Source organism: Papaver somniferum, chromosome 8, assembly GCF_003573695.1.
Source record: "Papaver somniferum cultivar HN1 chromosome 8, ASM357369v1, whole genome shotgun sequence".
Classification (NCBI taxonomy): domain Eukaryota; kingdom Viridiplantae; phylum Streptophyta; class Magnoliopsida; order Ranunculales; family Papaveraceae; genus Papaver; species Papaver somniferum.
Window position 1 is genome coordinate 52,779,192 of NC_039365.1, and position 15,290 is coordinate 52,794,481.

A 15,290-nucleotide genomic window follows, 5' to 3' on the forward strand; every position below is an offset into this window, starting at 1 on the left:
AAATACAAAAAAATGTTCAAGGGATGAGAAATAAATAGTGAAGAAGTGCATAGTATAGGAAGTATAATGAAAATAATTTTTTTAAAGACAAAAATCCCTTTTAAAGGTTCATGAAAAGTAGCGGTTGACGTTCTGGAACCTTCCACCATTGCCAAAAACATGTAATTACAAGGTTTTGGAAAATAAAAGACAGTTAGTACAAGTGGCAATACTTGTATTAAGATGAAAATACCCTTAGACAAGACATAAAAGGTTCTTTTTTAAAGAGAATAAGCATAAAGTTTATGATATGCAGTCCAAGATTTGCGATGTTATCTTGAGAAGAATCAGAGTGTTCCTTACCTTTTTTGCCTTTTTATACCGATATGGTGGAACAAGTTAAAAAATTACTCCCTTTCTCTCCTCCAGTTAAGTTCTTTAACTCATCTTCCATCTTCTTCATATTTTCCTGGAGATTCTGGACAATCTTATTGTTTCCTTTGATGTTCCAACATCTTTCATTGACATGTCCTGTCTTGCCACAATGAGAATAATTTTTGGAAGTATTGTCTCGTTGAATTTTTTTACTTCCTTTGACACCAGAATCAAATTTAACTTCCTATCTGCAACGACGAAGATTTGACAAGAACGAAAGTGTTAATTGTTGAGTAGGAGGTGTTTCCATTATACCTTGTACTTTGTGTTACCAAAGGTCTTTGACCAAATAGCATGGCGAAATTTTTTCCATAACATCCAGAGAGCTTTTGTGAATCATTTTTAAGTAGTCGTTCTCTTTGTCCTTTGAAACAAGGTTTTACGAAAAATCACAATTTTGAGTTTCTAACACGTGAGATTACTTCAGAAGATAAATTTTGGTCTTGTCAAGATATCTCTTTAATTGAATATTTTCTTTATGAAGTTCTTCATTTTTTAGTTCTAAATTCAAGAATCATATCATCAAATTCATTATTTTCTTGATCAAGGCATGCATCTGCAAACATTTTCGTACAATAAACAACATTGTCTGTGCAAGTCTGATAGATGTGTGAATCAGGCATATCATCAAGAGCTGCAGTTAAAGCTTTATTCCCTTTATAGTATTTCTTGCCTGGTTATTCTTTTTCCATATGAATGAATCTACGACATTTAAAGTCTTTATCCCTTTCAAGAGAAATATATCGTCTAGAAGAGAGATTCTTTACAAGACTTCTGCTTTTTTTCCTTTTTCGAGAATTCCCTGACGTATTGGGTGATAAGAGACATTGTTGTATCAAGATCTTCAACTTTGTCATCATCACTGAATTCATCTTCCCATGGTAAGCTTTTTTTTTCGCACGTTGTGGTAGAGACGTTTACAACTTCAAAAACGTAGATTTTGTTTTTAACAATTTGTTGTTTATGATCGAAGACCTTGAATTTTCTAACACGTGCACTTCTTTCCATTTTAGCAAGATCGCAGGCTTCTGCGATGACATGTTTCTTAAACTTATATCTAGCTGGTAGAGACCTTTACATCATATCCTTTTCTAGAATAATGTTTCCTAACGAATATGAGGAGTTGACTATGTCAAAAAGTTTATGGTAAAAACTCTCAAAGATGGTCATCATCGGACGAAGGTTTTCTTAGTCAAAAGTTAGGCTTTGAAACCTATCATCTTTTACTGAAGTATTTCTTTCCAATACAGTCTTCAAGGTATTCCAAGTTTCTTTAGAAGTATTACATGTAGAAAGTTTGAAATCTTTGATTACGAAGAATTTCTAGGTTATTGAAAAATTATAAATGTACTCTTGCAATTTTACTAGTTGTAGACTTGATTATTGGACTTTTCGCGTTGTATTTTTTTCATTCATCAAGGGTTTATCCCTAGTTGTTTTCCTTGTTAAGGTTTCAACGAAGCAATATATGCACGTCCATCTCTGTTACAAGTATTTCTTTTAAAGATCTCAATCTTTTTAGTATCTACGTTCTATTATGCGTATTTTTCTTGTAATATGTATGTTCCTAGAGCAATAACTCTTGATGAATCTACCACTTCCGATTAGCCTCTTTTAATATAAGTACTAGTTCCAAAAAAATAAAAATAAATTAAAACGTATCATAAATGTGAAGAAAATCTTATGATAAATTTTCATGGGAATTAAAAAAAATCTTATTACTAGGGCTTTAAAGTTTTGGGATCCTAAGCTTTATAAGATTCAAATATCCTAGATGTGGATAGGGTATCATAGTCTGCATAAATAGTCTAATTTATCATTCCCCTCTTTTTCCTCCTTAAAAACCTAAATTAGTAACCTATATCCATATAAAAATCAATAACCTAAAACTATATGAAATATAAAAACAAATCAAAAACCTAATCCACATTTTCTTCTTCTCCATCGCACCATCCTTTTCCTCTTTTTTTTCTTCTTCAATGACTATTAATCATCGATTTTCAAATGATGCAGAAGTATTGTTCGGTTTTGGTTGATTTGGGTATCAATCAGAAAACCCACCATGTATTTTTGCTTTTGATTGGTTAAGTCCTATTCCTATGCACCATGTAAAAAAAATTATTTGACATGCCATGTGGCATGGCAAATGAGTTTCCCCACTATGGTAGATATGGCAAATTTGATTAAAAGTATATATTTAATTGTGTTGACTAGGACCCTAATTTATTAAAAATATATATGTGGGTGTATTATGGGGTCCATGTGAGATATTATGTAATATAAAAATTGGAGTGGGACCCTTTGGAGATAAAAATATATTAGAATAATGAAAAAGTAGGAGAGAAGAAGGTATAAAAAATATATTAAATTACTCGTAGATAATGAGAATATCGCTGGAGATAGAGAGAATATCGCTGGCGATAAAATCTCTATCGCTCGCTGGAATGTCTGCGGTGTATGCCTGTATGTTATATTTGACATATAGGCATATATGTTCGGCAGTTTGGCATACCCATAATGGGTGCATATATGGAAAACTTTGATGTTTGACATACCCATAAGAATATGCCTAAAAGGTCCAATTCGATTAAGTTAGGATTAAAAATACCAGTTTATGAAACTGCGTATGGCTGAGAGTCTTATTTTCCTAACCGTAAATCATATATTATGGCTGGGTAGGAATTCCCAATCGTAAACTAGGTATAAGGTTGGGAAAATAAGAATTCTCAGCCCTAAGTAGATGTCTACGGTTAGGATTTTTCTACCCTAAGTAAGTTTGATAATCACAAAAAAAATAAATAAGTTAGGGTTTATGGTAGGTATTTCCCAACCGTAACAACTAAATTTCCCAGCCATAACGTTTATGTCCCAACCGAAAGTTCTAAAGTCCCAGCCGTAACTTCGACTTGTGGACGGGAGTTCTTGATGTCCCAATCGTAAATCGTCGGCTACAGCTGGGATTGCAAGTTTTCCCCGTCGTAAAGTGTCGGTTACGGTTAGGATTGTATGTTTTCCTAGCTGTAAACACTGAAAAAAAAATATTTTTTTCTTATTTTCGTACTTTGACCAATCAAAAGCGATAAAATTGTAATAGGAGTTAGATAACAGGTGTTCCTAACTATTTTGAGGATATGTTTTTTCATATTCTTCTAAGATTTTCCAAAACAATTGAAGAAATCCCCCTTCTCCTTCTTTTGAATCAAAAAGAAGGAGAAAAAAAGATTGACATTCAAAATAGAAATAAAATCATTAAGTTAATTAAAATACTAATCTAATTAGTTTTGTTAATCAACTTCATTAGTTGTTAATTAAAATCGAGAGACTGATTTTGGTAAACAGTGTTCTGGCAAGTTTGCCTATTTATTATCTTTCTTTATTTCAAATGCCAATGTCAGTAGTTAAGGAAATTGAGAAGATAATGAGAAATTTCATTTGGGGATCTTCTCAATCGAATAAGAAAAGAAGTTAGGTAGGTTGGTCCAAATCTACAATTCCAAAATCGAAAGGAGGTATTGGTATTAAGAAAATGAAATTGGTTAACAAAGTTTTGCATTGTAAATGGATTTGGCGCTATGGAAAGGAGAAGAAGGCTTATGGATATCTATCATTAACGAAAAATTTGGTGGCCATGCAGGTAATTTCTTCTCTTCATCTTACTCCAAGCCACCGAAACACAGTTTATGTGCAGGTGTTTTGAAAGCAAGAAAGTATATAGTTGAGAATACTAATCTGATTTTGCATAATGGGTCAAGCATCCTCTTCTGGATAGATAAATGGCTAAAAGATAGTTTCCCTGCCATCTTTAAATTATCAAAATCTAAAAAGGCATCTGTGAAGGATATGCTCAACGGTGAAGGAGGCTGGAATTTCAACTTCAAAAGGTGCTTAAATGAAACAGAAGTGGTGAAGTTGCAAATCTGTTGCACCTCTTAGGGGACATTTCAGCTACCATTATTAGTTCAGGAGAAGATGATGGGAGAAAATGGAATTTTGGGTCTGAGTTTACAGTCGCAAACTGCTACTTTTCTTTAGATTTAGGTGGTTTTTTGAGGTTCCCACACAAACAACCGTGGAACCCAAAAATACCATTGAAAGTTTTGTTTCTTGCTTGGACTCTTTGCTACTCGGGTGCTCCTACTTTAGATTACTTACATAAAGCTGGTAAAGTAAATAATAGTGAGTGCTTGCTCTGTCATTCAGAACAAGAATCTATCAATCATCTTTTCCTGCATTGCTCGGAAACAAGGAAGATTTGACATTATTTCATGGACAGTTTTGGAGCAAAATGGGTCTTCGCAGAAGATGTTAAAACTAATTTGTGGGAGTGGTCCAACAAAAAGAGCAAAAACATTATCAAAAATATTTGGGGATGCTCCCCTTTGCCATCTGGTGGACTATATGGGGGAACGACACGGCAGGCTTTATAAAAATACAAGAAAAAATGCAGATAAGTTAATAATTTCAGTCAAATGCACTTTGTTCAATTGGTCAGTGCATACAAAGCTTTTTAGTGATTACTCTTTAAGCTCTTTGATCTATAATTGGGATGCAATTGTGTGCGGCAATTAACTCTCTCTTTTATCTTTTTTTTTTTTGTACCCATTAACCTCTCATCTTTTCGTTGAGAATTAATTTTTAATTAAATTTGTTCTTTTTCTGTCAAAAAAAAAATAAATAAATCGAGAAATAAGGGGCTCGGAGTTTGCTATTTCTTGACCGTATTTTGTCAGCCGCAAATTGTTTTTTTTCTTTTCTTTTGAAGTAGGATTCCTTAAAAAGAGTAAAGTTGCCACGTACTGGGTGCATAACACGCGTTTCGTGCTGTATAAATTGTACTCCCACTGCATCACTTCTATTTGAAAGAAGAAAATCGTAGCGCGTAAAGACTCCCGCTAAAGAAACCGGAGAGAGAAGGAAATGGATTCAGATCCATCGCTAAAATTTGCAATAGCAATCGCTCTAATGCAATCGAAACTGCTCAAGAAGTCTACAAATCAAACTTCTTCTACTTCTACTTCATCTGGATCTGATGCTCAACGTTGGAAGACTAAGGTTCTCTCTATACACTCTGTACGCTCAAAATTTGATCGGAACTCAAATCCCTAACTGCTCAACTTTATTTCTGAATACCCAGGCGAAAGCGCGAAAGCAAGAGATTCTAAAGCTAAAACAAGAACTATGTGTACACATATATCTCACTATCAGACACGTGTATATAAAAAGGTACGTGGAAAGCATGCAGGCCAAAACATCAAAACATGATGCGTCACGAAACACCGAATAAACCCCGAGGAGTTACTTTATCTCATTCCCAAAAGAGGAGCTAAGATCAACGGTAGAGAGAAAGTTAGCTGACACGGACTGACAGGGGAAAAAGACACTTGTCTGACACGAGCTGACCCCTCAACTACCCACATTAAACACTCTGAGCAGTGTACGTGTCGACCAACCTGTGGAACGAGCGAGGATGCCTCTGCGGGATCAAGGGGCAAACGCAGACCTCCGCGTGATGGACGCAAGGACACAAGAAGATAAGGTTCCAACGGTCTTCATAGATGGGTCCCACGTTCTAACCTTATAAATACCCAATCTCCACCAAGAGGAAGGGGGATCGAAAATATCAGGAAGGGAAGGAGAGAGAGAGAGAAATAGTAAGGGTAAGTTAATCCCTTAGAGGAGAGAAACATGTAAACCCCAAAAGTCATTCAACTATTCGTGTAACCGTGAAGAACATAGTAAAACAACAAACCCCGTGGATGTAGGCCTTAGTGTTGAACCACGTAAACCTTGGTCTTATTTACATTTCAGCACTTTACATTCATTTAGCTCCGTGCATGTTTGCTTATATGTTTTGTTTTCCTTAATACTTATATCCCATGCACAAACGCCACGCATGGAGTTGTTGGATGAGGCCATGATAAACCCGAAGGTTTTGAGCCAATGAATCAACACCAGGATACCATCATCATAATCTCTTTAGATGATAATGATTGATTGTGAGCGTTCGGACCCCCTCGTGGTTTGTGTGCTCACAGGTGCAATGAAGACTGACAGAAAATTTAAGATCACAGGTGCAATGAAGACTGACAGAGAATTTAAGGTCACAGGTTCAATGAAGACAGACAGAAAATTTAAAGGAAGAATGAAAACTGAGAGAGTGTTTAGGAAGAATGAAATTAAATTTTCTTTCTATCCTTAAAATACCCGAAAGAAAGAGAAGGAAATTAAGGGAGGAATGGGAAACGTGCCCGTTACATAAGCAGTTAATGCACGAATAAAAGACGTGCCCAAGTATCTAGGAGAAGTTATTAGGAGTGAGAAGAATATGCGACGATAGTTTTTCTTCAAGGCACCCATTAGTCATTCAAGCCCGAAGAAAAGGGGCAAATTGTGTACACATATATCTCACTATCAGACACGTGTATATAAAGAGGTACGTGGAAAGCATGCAGGCCAAAAACATCAAAACATGATGGGTCACGAAACACCAAATAAACCTCGAGGAGTTACTTTATCTCATCCCCAAAAGAGGAGCTAAGATCAACGGTGGAGAGAAAGTTAGCTGACACGGACTGACAGGGGCAGAAGACACTTGTCTGACACGAGCAGACCCCTCAACTACCCACATTAAACACTCTGAGCAGTGTACGTGTCGACCAACCTGTGGAACGAGCGAGGATGACTCTGCGGGATCAAGGGGGAAACGCAGACCTCCGCGTGATGGACGCAAGGACACAAGAAGATAAGGTTCCAACGGTCTTCAGAGATGGGTCCCACGTTCTAACCTTATAAATACCCAATCTCCACCAAGAGGAAAGAGGATCGAAAACATCAGGAAGGGAAGGAGAGAGAGAGAGAGAGAAATAGTAAAGGTAAGTTAATCCCTTAGAGGAGAGAAACATGTAAACCCCAGAAATCATTCAACTATTCGTGTAACCGTGAAGAACATAGTAGAACAACAAATCCCGTGGATGTAGGCCTTAGTGCTGAACCACGTAAACCTTGGTCTTATTTACATTTCAGCACTTTACATTCATTTAGCTCCGCACGTGTTTGCTTATATGTTTCGTTTTCCTTAATACTTATATCCCATGCACAAACGCCACGCCTGGAGTGGTTGGAGGAGGCCATGATAAACCCGAAGGTTTTGAGCCAATGAATCAACACCAGGGTACCATCATCATAATCTCCTTAGATGTTAAAGATTGATTGTGAGCGTTCGGACACCCTCGTGGTTCGTGTGCCCACAATTTGGCGCTTGATTGTGAGCGTTCGGACACCCCGTTACATAAGCAGTTAATGCACGAATAAAAGACGTGCCCAAGTATCTAGGAGAAGTTATTAGGAGTGAGAAGAATATGCGACGATAGTTTTTCTTCAAGGCACCCATTAGTCATTCAAGCCCGAAGAAAAGGGGCAAATTGTGTACACATATATCTCACTATCAGACACGTGTATATAAAGAGGTACGTGGAAAGCATGCAGGCCAAAAACATCAAAACATGATGGGTCACGAAACACCAAATAAACCCCGAGGAGTTACTTTATCTCATCCCCAAAAGAGGAGCTAAGATCAACGGTGGAGAGAAAGTTAGCTGACACGGACTGACAGGGGCAGAAGACACTTGTCTGACACGAGCAGACCCCTCAACTACCCACATTAAACACTCTGAGCAGTGTACGTGTCGACCAACCTGTGGAACGAGCGAGGATGCCTCTGCGGGATCAAGGGGCAAACGCAGACCTCCGCGTGATGGACGCAAGGACACAAGAAGATAAGGTTCCAACGGTCTTCAGAGATGGGTCCCACGTTCTAACCTTATAAATACCCAATCTCCACCAAGAGGAAGGGGGATCGAAAATATCAGGAAGGGAAGGAGAGAGAGAGAGAAATAGTAAGGGTAAGTTAATCCCTTAGAGGAGAGAAACATGTAAACCCCAAAAGTCATTCAACTATTCGTGTAACCGTGAAGAACATAGTAAAACAACAAACCCCGTGGATGTAGGCCTTAGTGCTGAACCACGTAAACCTTGGTCTTATTTACATTTCAGCACTTTACATTCATTTAGCTCCGTGCATGTTTGCTTATATGTTTTGTTTTCCTTAATACTTATATCCCATGCACAAACGCCACACATGGAGTTGTTGGATGAGGCCATGATAAACCCGAAGGTTTTGAGCCAATGAATCAACACCAGGATACCATCATCATAATCTCTTTAGATGATAATGATTGATTGTGAGCGTTCGGACCCCCTCGTGGTTTGTGTGCTCACAAACTAAAAGAACTTGAAGGTATTTTTATTCACCAGTATTACTTTCCCTTTTCATTCATGGGAAAGAAATTTTGATTTCGTTAAGGTTATTTTTGTTGCAGATGGAAAACAATTCGATGTTTTACCCCAAATTGCGTCGTGTAAGTGTCATTTCTTTGATAATTTGGGAAAATTAAGCCCTAAATTCGGAGATAGCCATAATCACGGGTTCGATGTGGTCTTACGGCGTAGATTCCTTCGACAAGGTTGGCCACTTTCATTTATTTTTCAAACGGTCTTTTTGTTTTTGAATTAGTATATTGTTTAATACTATTAAATTCCATGATCTGCTTTTTACAGTACGTCTTGTGGAAAGAAATAAAAGACCTTGCACATCTATCAGGCGAAAACATGATTTAGGTAACTCACTTAAATCTCATTTCCTTGGATTATCCGCTAATTAAGCTAGTTTTTGCTTTTAATGGGTTTGTTTTAAAGTAGTTGAAAGGTCATTGTTCAATTTCCGTTGGTCATTTGGTTGCTTAGTTTTCTCATCGTATCTTAAATGAACAAGTTATAAGAACAGAAGTGCTATCTAGAGTCCAAATCCACAGTAGCGCAGAACCCATGAAATCCTTACCATATAATGATATCACAGCCCACTCTAGTCCGGCATTCCATTTGTTTAATTTCAGCTATTCTTTCATATCAGGTGTCTGTGTTAGTTAAATTTCAAAGAAAGATGTGTACATTGGACATGTTAGGGAGGTTTTATAGTGTTTATACAACGATGCAGATTCAGTTGAGAATTTTCTTTGTCATTATTAAATTTCTTGTATGTTTCATTAACTTTTTTGGTAGAACTGAATGCTGAAGACCAGATAGAGCAACTTAGCACCTCTGCTGATTTCTTGGTGGAGCAATGCAACACCCTTGATCCTGTAAGAGCATATCATTTTTTCATGATATTCCATATTACACACACAATCGTCTTCTGTTTTCACTTTATTCCTTTTGCTTTTCTGATATACAATAGTTTAATTTGTAATGTAGGTGATTACCAATACTTCTTTTCCCAATTGGTCACACCAAGCAGTCTCTTGGAAAGCAGGAATGGGCTATATGCCTTGTATATGGACCGCGTTACAGGGGATTTGGCAAAGAAAGTCGGTGAGCTTTCACGTCTCCCAACACTCAGCCCAGAAGTTCTTGCAATTCTGTTTCACTAATTTAAGTTCAAATTCACTGGGTATATATAAATAAAAAGGTCAGACCCCTACTCACCATTGTAACATATAACTCTAATAATTTTTGGTATGGAGCGATATATAACAGATTTCAGGGGAACCTGACTTGGACTTACTGTTTTAGTTAGGAGGCCACTATAAATGGCATGCCACTCGCAGTGAAGGCTAGAGGTTTTATTTCTCTCCAGTGGAATAGGCCACTGTGCCGAACCATGTTATGGCGTCTCATTATTTAACTTGTTTACTACTTTCTCTTGATGATCTGCAAGTATTAAATGTATGTTTGATGTTCTTGATGTCTGCGTATATTTTGGCAGTTGCATAAATTGCCTCGACGAGTTCAAAGCTTTTATAGGTTTTGTTTTGCACATCCCTGTTGAAATGATCGAACTTTAACCATCATTCTTCAATTTTCCCCTTTCTAGGTGTCTGGTAACATTCAGTTGTGCATTTGATTCTTCAACGCACTAAAGTTGAAAAAACAAAATGCCAGGTTGAAATAAACGCCAGCCAGTGCTCTAACTTTTACCTGTTCTGCTTTAGGACCAGCTTAAGGCCTTGGAGAATCTATTCGATCCAACTTGAACAGAACTACGGTTGGAGGCACACATATTTGACCTTTCAATCTAACCCACACTGAACCTATATCTTATTAAATAGATTGCACACGTTTAGACTCCTCCAAGTGTTGACCTATTTTCAACTTCAGAGAATATCTTGATCAGTTGGTATAAATAAATTGACGTTTTTTTTAAGACTGGTCTTTGGCAACTAATATCAACAATCTGAGGAGAGAGAGAGAGTGCAAGGTGGTGCGATTTCAGGCAATTTTTACTTTTTTGGATTTAGTGGTTACTTTCCTCTTTTCTCCGTCCCTAACGGCGGAATGTTGACGGCCTCTGGTGATTCTCGACCTCTGCAGACTGGCTCCGATGCTGTAGAGGGTTGTTCTTCATTCAGGAGCTCTTTTCAATCCGATGTTGCCTGGTAACGAATCTGGTTATGTTGGTCAACCTACGATGGTTTCTAATTTGGGTCAACCTACGATTCATCTTCTTCTGATGAATCGTTGAAATTTGGGTCTATCACTTGGTCGGATTTTTTTTGCTGAGAAGAAATCTCAACTTCAAGAAGCATAATTGGGGTTTAGGAATGAGAAAAATATCGTTTGGTCTTTTTTAGGTGGGCCCATGTCTGTTTAGTCCTTTGGTCAAACTCCTTTATTGTTTGGTCCATAATTATTTAAAAGTATTTAACTTGACAAAAATACCCTTTCGTGTTAGTTTTTTTTTTTTTTGTAGCAGTTCATTCTTCAAAATGAACTCCTGTTAATTTCTACTTATTTTTTCAGAAATCACCTAAAAAAACAGAGTTCATTCCAGAAATGAACTCCATATAAAAAATTAAAAAAATAGAGTTCATTCCAGAAATGAACTCCATATAAAAACTTAAAAAAACAGAGTTCATTCTAGAAAGGAACTCTGTACCTAAAAAAACAGAGTTCATTCCAGAAATGAACTCCGTATGAAAACCTAAAAAAACAGAGTTCATTCCAGAAATGAACTCCGTATGAAAACCTAAAAAAACAGAGTTCATTTCAGAAATGAACTCCGTATGAAAACCTAAAAAAACAGAGTTCATTCCAGAAATGAACTCCATATAAAAACCTAAAATAAACAGAGTTCATTCCAGAAATGAACTCCTGATAAAAATCCATATAAACCAGACTTCATTCCAGAAAATGAACTCCTGGTAAAAAAAACATATAAACCAGAGTTCATTCCAGAAATGAACTCCTGATAAAAACCTATACAAACCAGAGTTCATTCATCAGAATGAACTGCTGATAAAAACCTACATAAACCAGAGTTCATTCTAGAAATGAACTCCTGATAAAAATAGAGTTCATTCGTAAAAATGAACTGCAATATCATCAACTTCATCTTCTTCGTCTTCAACAGCAGCAGCAAAACATCATCGTCTTCAACAGCAGCAGAAATGCATCTTTAACACGAGCAGCAAACATCAGTAACAAAGATCTTCAACAACAAAATCAAGATCTTCAACATCAAAATCAAAATCATCGTCATCTTTATCATCGTCAATAACAAGATCTTTATCATCAAAAATCAAGATCTTCATCATCTTCATTCGTTTGCATCATCATCTTCTAAAGAAAACAGAGTTCATTTCAAGAATGAAGTTCATCAAATTCATCATCTTCAACAGTTTCAGCAGCACTGACGAAGAAGAACATAAATCTTCGTCGTTTTCATCATCTTCATCGTGTTCATCATCATCTTCAACCACAACAACATCAAAACAGGGAGAAAAACAGAGTTCATTTCAAGAATGAACTTCATCAAATTCATCATCTTCAATAGTAGCAGCAACAGTGACGAAGAAGAACATAAATCTTCATCGTTTTCATCATCTTCATCGTGTTCATCATCATCTTCAACCACAAACAGCATCAAAACAGGGAGAAAAACACAAAATCTTTGTCAAAAAATCCTCGTCTTGTTCATCATCTTGATATACTCATGACGTTTATCATCTCTACAAATCGTATTCATCATCTCTACAAAATCAAAACCCTAGAACTCACACAATCTTCATTTTTTATGTAGCAGCAGGAGAAGAAAAAAAAGAAGAGAGAAAGTAGATCTGAAAATATGGAGGTGAGAGAAAATAAATCTGAAAATAATATATTCTCTCTTGATAATTGACTATATATATCATATGGTGACGTCATGGATGATGTAATGGTCCCAAAAGGGTATTTCTGCCACTACAAGATGACGGTTACATCATCCATGACATCACCCTATGACCAAACTATAATTTTTAGGACCAAACTATAATTTATATTACCAAATAGGACCAAACAGACAATTGACTAGGTCAATTGGACTAGACTCTCTCTAATATATTATTCTTATGACCAATTGGTATTTCCTTGTTTAGGAATCCTTGTGAATGGGAAGAAAGTTATGCCTCACTCATTGGCTGATTTTGCTGATGACATTAAGAAATGTCAAGATATGGTGGTCGGAGCTTTTCTAGGTAAGAGATCTGCGTATATGGCGGTGAAATATATTGTTGATAAAGAATGGAAACTCAAGGGTGAGTTCAATATGACTTTACATGGTGAATCTATCTTTGTCTTTGATTTTGCTCTTGAAGAAGATCAAATTGCTGTTTTGGAGAGGGATTCCTTTTATATTTCTAGTAAACTATTTGTTATCCGTCCCTGGAGTAGGAGTCTTGAAAAAGATCTAGAAGAATTGCGTACTATTTCAATTTGGATGAATATTAGGAAAGTTTCTTTGTACATGTGGAATGCTAAAGGCTTGAGCAGCATTGCTAGTTATATTGGTGTTCCTATTATGCTTGATAAACAGACATTAAATAGAACTAGAATGAGTTATGCTCGTGCATGTGTTGAGATTGATACTTCTTGTGAATTTCCTATTTCTATTCCTGTGTATCTGGATGGTATGCTGGCTTTTGAAGTGGATGTTGAGTACCCATGCAAGCTTCCAATGTGTACCCATTGTAAGATATTTAACCACTCTTCTATTGCTTGCAAGAAGGTGGTTGAGATTATGAAAAAGAATCCTATAGCTCAAGGTAAGAAGAATACTCATGATAAAGAAGGATGGGTGAATAAAGGCTCTAAAAAGCATAGAGATAATATAGAAAATGAGGGTGTCAAGTCTACACAACAGGGTTTGGTTAATGCTTCTGATTTGGAGAGCCAAATGGAGGGTATTGAGCATTCAATTCCTGTGATGGAAACTACTAAAGGTGCTTCTACTTCTGCAAAATCTGGTAGTGGTGGTGTAATTGAAACTATCAATATGTTTGAGGTTTTAGTTGAACAAGACCTCAGTGTATCTATTCCTCAACCCAAACATTCTCAAGGAAGGGTATGAAAGGTAATGGTACCGGTTCTTCTCTTACTACTGATCAAGGAGGAGCTAGAGCTCATTTTATCAAGCGCAATGATGGGGGTCCTTCAAAGCTAGCACTGGTTAAGAGCACAGATCTGAAAAGGTCTGGTAGAGGTAAGAAGCCTAATCTTCCGAAATCCATAATGTTTTAGATTGCAGTTTAGAACATAAGAAGGCTTAATGACCCTCTTAAACAAGTAGAAGTAGCTTCCTTTATTAGGTTAAATAAAAGGGGTTTTTGAGTTTTCCCCCTAAACAAATTAGTGATCTGATATCCTCCTAATTTTTTAATAGTAATAACTTTTCCCCATAAACTATAATTTTAGACTGAAATACCCTTATCGTGCGTAAAGTGACGATATAAGATTTTTTATGTTCCATTTTCATCTGGATTTTAAATCATATAACGTTGAACACATGGTTAAATCAACATGAAAAGAACATAGATAAGTAAATCTAACATATTCATCTAAGAGGAAACAATTAAATAAATTTCATGCACTAATCTAGCAATATTATCTGTAAGTTAAAGATTTTATTGATCCGCAAGATTATTCTGCTTCAATCAACAAAAATAATTTATACTGTAAATTTGTTATACACACATTGAGAGTCTAGACCCAAAAAAATGTTAAAAGCTGTACTGCATATGCGAGGAAGTTACCTGCAAGAGAAATTGTTACTCAACTTGGGAGGAGCACAAACCAAGATTTTGAAGGAAATGTGGTATTTCTGCACTTGGAAGATGAAGATGTTGTACTCGTTAATTGACAGGTACCACTACATGTTAAAATAGATTATCATTTGTTTCGTCTTTCCTGTTCATGTGATAATATAGTCTATGTTGTATTAGGCGCTAGGCGAGGCGCCAAGCCGGTCGCCTAGGCGCCTAGGCGAACATAAACCGTGATTGTAGAACTTCAGGTACAAATTGAGTATTCTTCAAAATGCTATCACTATTCAATATTCTTCACCTGTTTCATCACAAATTGTAGATGAAGATTGCATTTCCATTGATTACGTTTGCATATTAAGGAGATTGTTTGAAAAGTTTAGAAGAAGAAGAATAAAGAAAAATGTTGGCAAGTGCACCAAAAGAAGTGAATAGTCCAGCATCAATGATGCCTGGATCTAAGAAACCAAAGTTCCCTCAAGAAATTCTATGTACAAAGGATTCTGCTAAGTACTTGTAGCTACAAATTTATTTACCAGAATTTAGCTAACTTACAAACTGACTGTATCACGCCTGTAGCTTCTTTGGGAGTTCACCGGTTGGACTTCATCCTAAATACATTACTGTGTAAACAAAATGTCTGTAGATATCCCTTGCATAGTGTAGTTTCTATAATTATATCAATTATTGATTTAGCAATCAATTGCCAAATTTAGGAAATAAAAATCAATCACGTTAATATTA

General features: G+C 36.4%; 1 protein-coding gene across 1 annotated transcript; it reads left to right on the forward strand.

Moving 5' to 3' along the window:
- Nucleotides 1–5,592: 5,592 nt before the first annotated feature.
- On the forward strand, nt 5,593–10,285 carry LOC113305549 (protein MULTIPOLAR SPINDLE 1-like). The gene is made up of 5 exons (XM_026554570.1): nt 5,593–5,596; nt 8,793–8,936; nt 9,031–9,090; nt 9,532–9,611; nt 9,724–10,285. Exons 1-5 carry the CDS (start codon nt 5,593–5,595, stop codon nt 9,931–9,933), a joined length of 498 nt encoding a protein of 165 aa, XP_026410355.1. The 3' UTR covers nt 9,934–10,285.
- The last annotated feature ends 5,005 nt before the right edge of the window (nt 10,286–15,290 follow it).